This window comes from Thunnus thynnus, chromosome 5 (genome assembly GCF_963924715.1).
Source record: "Thunnus thynnus chromosome 5, fThuThy2.1, whole genome shotgun sequence".
Lineage (NCBI taxonomy): Eukaryota > Metazoa > Chordata > Actinopteri > Scombriformes > Scombridae > Thunnus > Thunnus thynnus.
In genome coordinates this window covers 15,320,004-15,331,069 of record NC_089521.1, presented here as the reverse complement: position 1 = coordinate 15,331,069, position 11,066 = coordinate 15,320,004, and the positions used below count along the sequence as shown (strand labels likewise).

General features: G+C 39.5%; 2 protein-coding genes across 2 annotated transcripts; both read right to left on the bottom strand.

The window, feature by feature from the left end:
- Nucleotides 1-2: 2 nt before the first annotated feature.
- nudt7 (nudix (nucleoside diphosphate linked moiety X)-type motif 7) lies at nucleotides 3-1,358 on the bottom strand. Its single transcript, XM_067589497.1, has 3 exons — nucleotides 894-1,358; nucleotides 649-807; nucleotides 3-543 (listed from the first exon to the last, which is right to left on the bottom strand). Exons 1-3 carry the CDS (start codon nucleotides 1,047-1,049, stop codon nucleotides 190-192), a joined length of 669 nt encoding a protein of 222 aa, XP_067445598.1. The 5' UTR covers nucleotides 1,050-1,358; the 3' UTR covers nucleotides 3-189.
- Nucleotides 1,359-2,067: 709 nt separating this feature from the next.
- On the bottom strand, nucleotides 2,068-9,735 carry hprt1l (hypoxanthine phosphoribosyltransferase 1, like). Its single transcript, XM_067589498.1, has 9 exons — nucleotides 9,216-9,735; nucleotides 8,747-8,853; nucleotides 7,678-7,861; nucleotides 7,346-7,411; nucleotides 7,230-7,247; nucleotides 6,806-6,888; nucleotides 4,180-4,226; nucleotides 3,545-3,621; nucleotides 2,068-2,670 (listed from the first exon to the last, which is right to left on the bottom strand). Exons 1-9 carry the CDS (start codon nucleotides 9,231-9,233, stop codon nucleotides 2,623-2,625), a joined length of 648 nt encoding a protein of 215 aa, XP_067445599.1. The 5' UTR covers nucleotides 9,234-9,735; the 3' UTR covers nucleotides 2,068-2,622.
- Between the last annotated feature and the right edge of the window lie 1,331 nt (nucleotides 9,736-11,066).

Below are 11,066 nucleotides of genomic sequence, written 5' to 3'. Positions count from 1 at the left end.
AGTTTGGTTCTTCTTTCCCCTTTAATTAAGAAAAGTTAAAGTGCAAAAGTTTTACAGACATGTCTTATTAATCCTTTTCATGTTTCACATTGCACTCTTCCTCACACGATTAATACAGTATATTAGTAGACTGCAGTAACAATAAGAAATCTTAAGTCACGTGTTTTATATTGGCACAAATACGTTTAGTCATAGTTTACTAATTCTTCGATGCAGAATCTGTTGAAAGAATGATAGCGGATCCTCAGAGTCAAAACCAACGTCAAACTCAGGTTTTTTCCTGAGAGCAAGGAGAGCAACCACTATGACCACCATAGCAGTCAGGCCCCATATGTGATACTGGTTTCCTGTATCAGGGTCTGTGAAATAAAACGAGTGCAACGGCCCCGTCATCCCAGCAGCACCATGAGTAGTAAAGTGGTCCTTCTCACTGGTGAAGAAGTCCAGTGGGACGGTGAATACGGCACTGACCTCAGCTGGGTTTGGACGGGGACAAAATGACTCGTCTATGAAGCCAACCACCGGGGTCACCAAAAGACCACTCTGTTAAAAGAGATGAAGATAGGAGAGGGGACAACATCAGATAGAGATGGACCAAAAGCATGTGACGCCCAGGAGGAGAATAAGACCCTAGTTCCCAAGTTTTACCTTGTTCATAATAGGGAACAGTTTACAGACAACCTGGACGTGGTCAGGTGGTAAACCTATCTCTTCCTCTGCCTCTCTCAAGGCAGTCTCCACATCATCTCTGTCACTGGGGTCTCTCTTCCCACCCGGGAAACACACCTCCCCAGCATTGGTCCTCAGCTGCAGACACAAACAAGTTGGTCAAAAGTTGTCAAATAATATAGACTAATGTGATCCTTCCTCTAAATAACATTAATGCAGGTTACCTCCTTTGACCGCAGGGTCATCAGAGTGTGCAGCTCTCCATCCTTCACTAACAGTGGGACCAGCACTGAGGCTTTAGGCAGCACAGGCAGATAGGAAAACTTGTTTCCAGTGTCAAACTGCTTTAATATGGCTATTGTATCCTCTTTTATGGGCATGATGGCAGCTCGGTTTCAATTCAGAGGAGGAAAGGTAAGCAGCAGGTAAGTGTACACACTGTAACTGTGGGGTTTCAGGTCCGAGTTAGTCTTATACAGCGAACCAATTTCTGTTGCAAGTAAAAAGGCAGCGGTACGGATATGAACTACTTGATTTGGGGTCTTAAAATAATGAAAAAGAAAATGTTTAAGTTTAAGGTGACCTTACGTCTTTACGTCACAACGTGCAAGCTAACGTTGGCACAAAAACTGAGCTTGCAGTAAATGGCATGTTAACTGTGAAAACCAAAACGTCACTCTCGTTAATAGTTCGGTACATGTAAATAAGACCTTACAGAACGGTCACAGTACGCGATGAACTTCCGCTTTCATGCCGCGTTCAGGCTCTGTCGGATGGATGACAAGGAGCCATCCGACAAAGCCTGAAACGACTTAAGATGTTCAGAAAAGCATAAAGTGCAACTTTGTGCATTAACAAAATAGCATTATATCCGTTAAGGTGAGTTTAATAACATTAAATGACGGACTTTAGCTAACGTGAGGCGTCCACGTTTGCTTAATTTTCAGCCACTTTCGTGTTACTAAGTGCCAAGTCGGATATATCGAAGCTTTTAGGGAAAAAATAGTTTCCCAATAAAACTATGACTTGGTTACGTGAACCATGGCTGTATTAGGGCGACAGTGAACGCTATTTACAAATTTGATACTCGTAATTACGGTAACTCCCATATCACTTGAACGCGGCAGCCCGTCTGTAGTACATCCACAAGCCATTTAACTATTAGTGCAGTGTAAATGGAGATTTCATGATTATTATACATCACATATACACACAAATAGATATAGAAAAAATAAACAAGAACATTATAAATGGAAATGCAAATATTATCACATGAAAGGACAGGGAAATTGTTTTTTTTTTCTAGAATATGGCTTTAAAGTAGAGAAACTATTTGTAATGTGCCACCCACTCTCTCTTCTGGGAGAACTGAAAAAGTGCAACAGGAAAAAAACAGGATTCAAGGTTTTAACAGGATTTGTATTGCTGTAAACAGGTCCTCGATGAAAACATCACATGTGAAATAAAACATACAGTACATTCCAAGTCAGTCATTTTATAGCATAATGAGAGGTTATTTCAACATGATATCATGATAAGTCAAAACAAAAACATGTAGAAACTGTGGGTTACTTACATTTGACTGACAGTTCACTGAACATAAAGCAGTAGCCTGAGACGTGATTTAATGAGCAAATTAATTAATGTCATTCTCTTTCTATCTCCAAGATAAAACTGCAATTTACATTTACAGCCTATACACATAAGTGAATAAATAAATTAAAAGTTAACAACCAAAATATCCATAATATACATAATAATAATAATCCCATTTATTTAATATGGGGGGAAAAGAAATATTCCTCTTGAGGTTATTTACAACCCACAAGTCACATGTTGTGGATTCTTGTGTAGAAAAATAAAGATTCAAAACACAGCAAAGCTAAGGAGGGTCATCACAGTGGTCCTAGTCTTCATTGATTTCAGTCATCTTCTCTGCAGCGCTTCATCTCTTCACACTTTGTACTTCTCCTTGGCTTGATCATTCAGTATGCAGATGTGCTGTGAAATAATTACAAACAAACCGGAGGGCAGTTATTTCGAGTTTTTTAAAGCATTCATAGTCCAGGAAGTAGTTTCTGTTTCAATTCTGCTTTTTATACAGCCACTACATATACTATCCAGGGCTGTAGCTACAGCCCTGAACACTGAGGTCATGTCATCTGTGTTGTTTCGAGAAAAATGAGTTTTAACAATTTGAGGAGTTCCAACTTCTACAATTACACAAATCACACGTGATGGGTTTTTGAAGACCCAATTATCATGTTAAAAATAATACAATTTCAAAGAGGGATTTAGTATTTCTCCACCAGAATGGACCTTTTTAATGGCAGACTTTTTGACATGTCATAGTAGGAAAAGGCACAGGTGTCACTAATGACATTAACAATGGCTCTGCTATATTCAGGTATACCAGTAAGCCATGAGAATGTGACAGTGAGCCAGCGTGCAACAACACCACGACCCTGAAACCAAAGCAGGTTAATGGAATTCAGCCATCATTAAGTCGATTATTTACACCTTTTTCCATTGTGACACGACAAAATGTCTTCTGTTAAAAGAAAGGCTTATTAAAAGGCCTAATATATTCCTGCCAGGCTTTGAAGCAGCATTTAGATTTTCATATAGGGAGATAAAATGTATTGAATATATGATGTATGACAGTGACATTATACTGTTGCAGTTTGATTGATACATTTTAGTACAAAACTGTGAAGTCCACTGATATTTTGTATGGCAACTCGGAAAATAGTATACTATGAGAATCAGTATATCATACATACTGCATACAATTAGTAGTGGTATGGAACTGGGACACATTGTTTCATAAAAAGTCATTATTTTCATCAGGAGTAATCAAATCTTATAAACTTACACTGAGATCTCTGAAGTACTCATTGTAGTCCAAAGCGTAGCCCACCAGAAAGGCATCCGGCACCTCAAAGCCAATGTCTGAGATAAAAAATAGAGACACCACCAATGTGAGTCATATACAGTACAAGAAACAAAACAACTACAGTAAATGCAGTGGAAGTAAAACTCTTAAAGTGATCTGAAATTAGATCCGGAAACATTTACAGTAAGAAGAGGCTGTGTAGTGCTGACAGACGTTGCTCTTTTACTGTCTGTGTGAGGCTGTACTTAAGATGGTAGTGTTGTATAGCGGAAAGTCAAAACGCTTACAGTAACAGCTGTCCTTCAGGGACGATCTTAAAGAGATTATCCAACTCAAACCTAAAAGCATTACATAATCACAGACAGTGCGACCTTGTGGCTACAGTATCAAGCAAGCTTTAGTGCAGAAGTGCCAGGCTCAACTACATTAGGAGTAGATTTTTCCTGAAATTAATGTTAATCCTGCACAGAAAACACAGCTTTATTAAGTAACACTTCACCAGCCCTTCAAAGCCCCAGACACATGTGAGTGCCCAAGTGAGCACTACTATACACTAATACATTACATAAATAACATGTGATGTAAGGTGGTACCATAAGTAAAGAGGTACTCACAGTCTGGTCTGTACCCTGAACTCCTCGGGGTCCTCTTCACCAAAAGACTTGAACAACAAACAGGGAATATACAGGATATCATATGAAACAAACGCCTTGAAAGAGAAATTAACATGTGAAAGAGAGAGAATTGTCACCATGACCTTTTTCAGCGCAGGTTTTAATCCTGATAGGTGGCTTTGATTTGTACACCTGCACAACACCTTGGCCAAACAAATGCTATTCATGGTTCAAGATCAACCACTTTGTGTGGAGCTTATTTTACATGCATGGCTGGAACCAGAGTAGAGAGCAAGTGGTGACCAATTATGGAACCCCTGCTGTCTTGAAAGGTCAGTTCACCCAAATTACTAAACAACATTTTTCCCTCTTGCCCATAGTGGTGTCCAACCATGCAGATAGTTTGGCTTTTTTTTAAATATCTACCTCTGATCTCTCAAAACCTCAATACAAATGACATGTCTGCTGCCCACTCAAAAGACATACAGTACTGTGCAAAAGTTTTACACACTTAAGATGTTTAGATTCTTACCCATAATGCAATACCATCAGCGAGGCATCTGATCTGTCCCAAATTTATACTGCAGCATGACAACAACCCCAAACATACAGCCAGAGTCATAAATAACTATCTTCAGTGAAAATAAGAACAAGGAGTCCTGCAACAGATGGTATAGCCCCCACATTACATCAAGAGACAGAAGCAAAACTGAGACGCCTAAATCCACAGAAGAACTGTGGCAAGTTTTCCAAGATACTTGGGGTACCTTGAAAAACTGTGTGTGTACCAAGGAGAACTGGAGCTGTTTTATAGGCAAAGAATTGTTACACCAAATATTGAGTTCATTTCATTTGTTTACTGAATTTTGTATGAAGTTAATTGATAAATAAAAACTATTCATGGCATTACTTTTGAAAGCATCCTCACTTTAGTGCCTAAGAGTTTTGCACAGTACTGTATAACCAGAACAAAGGCTTGGGAATTTTATTTCATTTTATTTATCTTTTTGGTTGAACTAACCCTTTAAGTCATTGGTTACATTTAGACAGGTCAATTAAAAACTCTGTTATTTACACTGGCAACATCTGAGCAAGAGACACATTGACAAGAGGTAAATAATTACAGACATGAAAGTAGGTTATGATTATTTTCATTATTGATTAATCACACAATTATTTTCTTGATTAATCATTTGGTCTATAAAACATCCGAAAACTGTGAAAAATGGTCATTACAATTTCCAAGGCCCAAAGTGATGTAATCATTGTCTCATTTTGTCCGACCAACAGTCCAAAACACAAAAGTACGCAATTTACTCTAATGTTAAAGTCCAACTGAAATCACATTTAACCATCCCTCTTTGCAGTCAAAAATAAGTGTCAATATGTTTTTAAATATATTGTTAATAGTTTTGTATTATTAGAATGATGAAAAAAGGTTTTGGGAGTTAATATCAAAAATGCTCTTTTTTTTCTCATCTGTCTTGGGGGCAGTGTGTGATTGATTGACATTAGCTGGCAGGCTAATGGTGTTACATTGTTCAGAACAGAGACAAAGTAAACAAACTGCTGTAGCCACAAGTCAGACAGTGTGTTAGTGTGTTACTAACAGGGATTTTGAATAGCATTTAGCAAATTAGCATCTAATGAATGAAGTCTGAAGTCACATTTTCAGGTATGTTTAAATGTTGTTTACTGTGCTGCAGCTGAGCAGCTAATTAACCATGTAGCCTGCTAACTGATGTTAGAGTGAGTGTTTGGTGGCTCATTCAACAAGCTAAGGTGCTTGACAAGACTTGTGTTCAAGTTTGTAAGTTAGATAGATAGATAAGAAGGAGACTTTAGCAGGAAAGCTCATGTGGGTTGTTGTTCAGAGTCTGTGGCTCTTTTATTGTGTAGCAGGATGCTATCAGGCTCAGTGCGACCGTCTGCTCTGCCTATGATTGAACACCACATTATCACTTTATGCAAGATTTGATTTGCTGTACTGAAATAAGGACTCCAGCTACATAAGCGGATGATGGAAAGGTATTTCATTGAAATAATGCAAAACTAGGAAGCACCATCATGAAATCAAATCATTTAAAAGTAGTAGCAGTAGACAAAAAAAGGCAATTTAATTTCAGTTGGACTTGAAGACAAGTAAAAGCATCAAATTCACACATTTGAGAAGCTGGAACCATCAAATGTTTTTTTGCTTCAAAAATGACTTGAACAACAAATCAGTTATCAAAATGGACAGATTAGTTTTCTGTCGTTGATTGACTAGTTGCAGTTTAATGTGAAACAACAGAAATGACTATTTATACAGGAGGGCAAACTGCTATCTGTTATGCACATGCAGGCATCAGAGGAAACCCACACTGCTTCAACACATTTCCTGTTTCAACCAGCCCATCAGGAATACATCAGAGAAATGGCCTCTATCTCCACAGTGCAGTTAATAGTGCGGCAGATTAACTCTTAAGCTGCTCCCTCCCTCTGTCACATTACATCTCTAATACAGACCTAAAGTAAGAGTGTCCATTAGCTAAGAGCGCTGTTCCATGCACTCTCTCTGAAAACATACCAGCCAGTTATAGTGGACATCTATAATTCAGCTTGCTGGATTTGATTTGTGCCTTACCTTACAACTTTAACCATCTTGGGTTTACATTCACTCAGCAGGGAAAGTAGCGTCTGCATCGTCCTTCCTGTCTCCACAATATCCTTTTATAATGCAAGACATAAGAAGAAGTCGCATTAAAGTGGAGGCATTAACAGAAGGCAATAATATATGACAGATGTTGCTGTTTTACATCAAGGAATTTAATTTAAAAATACAAATACTGGTACACACTCATGCAATATTACCATATACACCAATACAGATATATACCATAATATATCATGATATCAGTGTGATGAAGGTCTTAGTCAGGTGTTAAATTTTATGGATTAATCAAAAAAGTGACATTCCCATCTGATTATCTTATCCATAATTAAACTGAGAGGACATACAACAGTTTTATCTATATCTCCCACCCTTAATACAGAATAAAAAGTCTTACCTCAACAATCAAGACATTCTGCAGAAAACAAAATAGAAGAACAGTTGATGAAGTATACATGTATAAAAAGCTGTGTAGTTGAAGTATTTCTGCCTGTCAAACATCAGAGGACTAACCTTGCCTGAGAGATTTGACAGCTCATCCCCTCCGATGACTTTGACGTTGTTTGTTGACTTGTCGTTCTAGAGGAGAGGAGACATCACACATCATACAAGTGTGTTTAGGGTTGCAGAGTTGGATTAACCTCATTTTGCCTGCTCTGCTTGAGTCATAACAAAAAAGCCACACCACAAATCTACATTTCATGTTCAAAATGCTGAATCTGCAGTGCGCAGTCCATTTCTGATTTAATGACATTGTTTTCATTTGTATTTGAAGCCAAGCCTGTATCACACACCTCACATCAGCACAAGTGGTTCCTGGAAATGAAATGAGAAAGGCAGCTTACACAGTAGCTCTTCACCCTAATGAAATCCACCGTCAGCGGGACTGATTTATCACTGTTCTGGTTCAGCGCTTTAATGTAGTCCAGGAGGTCTGCGAAGAACTTGTAGCCCCCTTTCAGCACGCACAGGGCTACGATGTGGTGCCCCCCCATGTCCCGGATGATGTCGCGGGCCAGGCGCTCTGTCCTGGACCACAGAGGGAAGACACACAACTGGATGAGGACAGGGAAACAGATTCCTGGTGAATTACAGTGCAGTGTTGATGCAGTTTGTACGGGCAGTGAGGAGAACCTTAACACGATATTGCACTTACGAATAATTGCTTACCATGCATTTCTCTGAACTGCAACAACCCCTCCCTGCCAAATCCACATTCAAATGCACCTCAGGACATTGGCTACAGTCATTTGTCAAGCAAATACAGTATGGTGCACTAGCAGGCTGGACTATTGTAACGCTCTCCTGTCTGGTGTGTCTAAAAAAGCTGTTGGTCAGTTACAGATGTACAGAGAACGAAGCAGCATCTGTTCTGATGCAAACCAGACAGAGCTCAGGTTACTCTAATTTTAAATGGTTAAGACAAATGTGCCTGCTAGGTCACTTTGATCCTTTGGCTCAAACGTCTTGTTTGTTCCGAAGGTCAGAACTAAAAGGCACGGAGACGCCCCAAAACTCTGGACGAGTCCACCCAAGGCTCTAAGGGGCTCTAAATCTGTTGACACATCTTCTTACCATTGCTTTCTCCACCAGTGTTTTACCTGACAGTTGTTTCATCTTGTCTTATCCAGTCGTTTTTAATTTTCTTTTTTTATTGCTGTATCATAAATGTTATGACAATCTGCTTTTATGTTGAGCACTTTGTGCTGCATTTGAAGGATGAATTGTGCTACATGAATAAAGTTTGTTGTTATTACTGTAATCCTAGAATCGGCCAGTATGGCTGTGTGCGTCAGAGACAGTGAAAACAGGAAGAGCCAGAGAGTGAATGTGTGTCAGATGACTTGACAGAAATATGAGAGAGTATAATTTCCAGTTTTGGTGCTGCTGAGAGGCTGCTGTTGATTGGTTTACCTGTCCATGATGAGTCCATGAGGGATGATCACCTTGTCCAAATCGTTCTCGTAATGTCTAGGGACGCAGAAAAGGTCCAGCTCGTGGCCTTTCTCATCATCGGCGATCTGCAACGAGAAGAAAAGACATCCCATTCAACTCTGCGCCAAAAAAAAAAAGGTTGGCACTGACAGATAACCAAGGATGCGTTTAAAACAACGTGAAGCCTCCCCTTGCCCTCCCTAGCAACACAGAAGCCTCTTGACCACCTGTTTATCCCCGCACACTACATGACTGAGGAGATTTGGGGGATAAATGAGCATCAAACGCTGATGTAGCACGAGCGAACACTGATCGGAGGGACGCGTGCCACCTGCTGTCTGTCCAAACAGGCCTAATTACAGTACGAGGCGCACACAACCACACCCTGACAAGTGAACAAGTTAGACCCAAACAAATCCTCGGACATGCCCGCAGCAAACAGCCTCACCTGCAGATACGAAGCCATGATACCGGCGGGTCTTCCGTTCCGTTCAGTCTCAGTGAAATATCAGAGGAGTCATACTCAGGTCCTTGGAGAGGAGGAGGAGAGGAGGAGTGTGTTGCCTGGAGGTTGCACAGGCTTGCTCTCCTCTCACCGACTGCTGCTGCTGTTGCTGACCGAGCAGCACATGCGATGCTCCTCTGGCGGGGGTTTAAGCCGTTTACGTCAGAATCCAGTTTACCTACCCAATAATCTGATTTGTCCGACACAACCTGGGCTTAAAATGCGCTGTATACTGGTTACAACCACTACTATTGCGTATTTTGGGAACAGGGAGGGGGGCAGCGATGTATTGCGAGTGTTTTGGGAGAAGCTGCAGATGACGCAGTTTTAAAAATACAACGGACTGCAGCTACGCCTCCTCCCAGTAACACTACACTGCTCTCATACTGCTCTGTAGTGAGTTTATTTCTGTACACATCGATCTTTTTTGACACTAATATCCCGAAATTCACCCTCACTATTACAGTACTTTCAATTGAGCTATAGGACCAGTCAAAAGTTTCGACACACCCTCTCATTGAAATGAATGAGAAGGTGTGTCCAAACTTTTGACTGCTTCTGTGCATCTTCATCATTTTATGTTTTACATTTTCATGATTTAATGTTCTGTCATCATTGTATATTAGTAATGCTCCATTTGTTGTGTTTTTTCTTACACTCTCATTTATTATACTATAAAGCTTACCTCAAGGTCCACATAGTAGCCGTGCCGGAACTTTCACTCATATCACATGATCATCAGCAGATGGAGGCTTCTCAGTTACGGAAATGTAGACCCTCAAATTTGTTCTTTTTTAAAGCCCCTTAAAGGATAGGTTCATAATTGTTCATGTTGTTCCTAAAACAACAGTCAGGAGCCCAAATGAACACTGACACGTTTTTCTTGCTGTAGTCCCTTTATGATGCACTTTCTAAGTGAAGCAGGAAAAAAAGTGCAAAAATCTATTTAAAAGTTTATTTGAAGCTAATATGAGGCTTCAATCAAGTCAGTATCTTTCAAAGATACTTTGTTCTTAGTACCAAATCCCCTTTTATAGTTACGATCCTTCCACTGCAGATGAACAGGAAAACACTCCATTCAGACACAAAAATAAATCTTTTACTGAAAACACTAACTGTGGAAGATATCCACTTTATTTAACTAACTCAGACAGCTGAAGCATCATATTATCTTCAGATAAACTGTGGAGGGTTGTAGATTTTGTCTCCCATCACTTACATTTCAAGTGCATTTGAAGGGGGTCTTCTGATGGTCAGTATGAACCAGAGGAAAGATAAGTTTTCAATGTTCATATGGGCACCTGACTGTTGTTTTAAGACAGATTTGAAGAGGTGTGAATCTATCCTTTAAAGAGTTAACTTAAATCCTACTGAGTCAATTATAGTCCTGCCTGTCAAGTAAATTTGAATCATAGATTTTAACTGGTTCCTACTTATAAAGTGGTATTGCCATATTTTATAATATAGTTTTGTGTTGTTTGTGCGGTATCATCAAAAATGTGTAATGGTGTTAGATGTAGAACTGGCTTACAGTCTGTCCAAAGCAGCTTCTCAACAACACAGCTTGTCCTCATTTTCATTTCAGTCTGTAATTTGATAGGCTGAGCATAATGAGTTCACACTGCCCTATGGGGAATATTTACACACAGCTTGTCTGTTCACTTGTGTTTTTATCCCAAATTCACCCTCTCTCAATAATTCCACATTAAAAGGTGATCTCAGCAGTATGAAACAGTTCACTAACTGCTCATTTAACTTAAAAAGATTTAAACATTTAACTGTGAAATTGCAAAA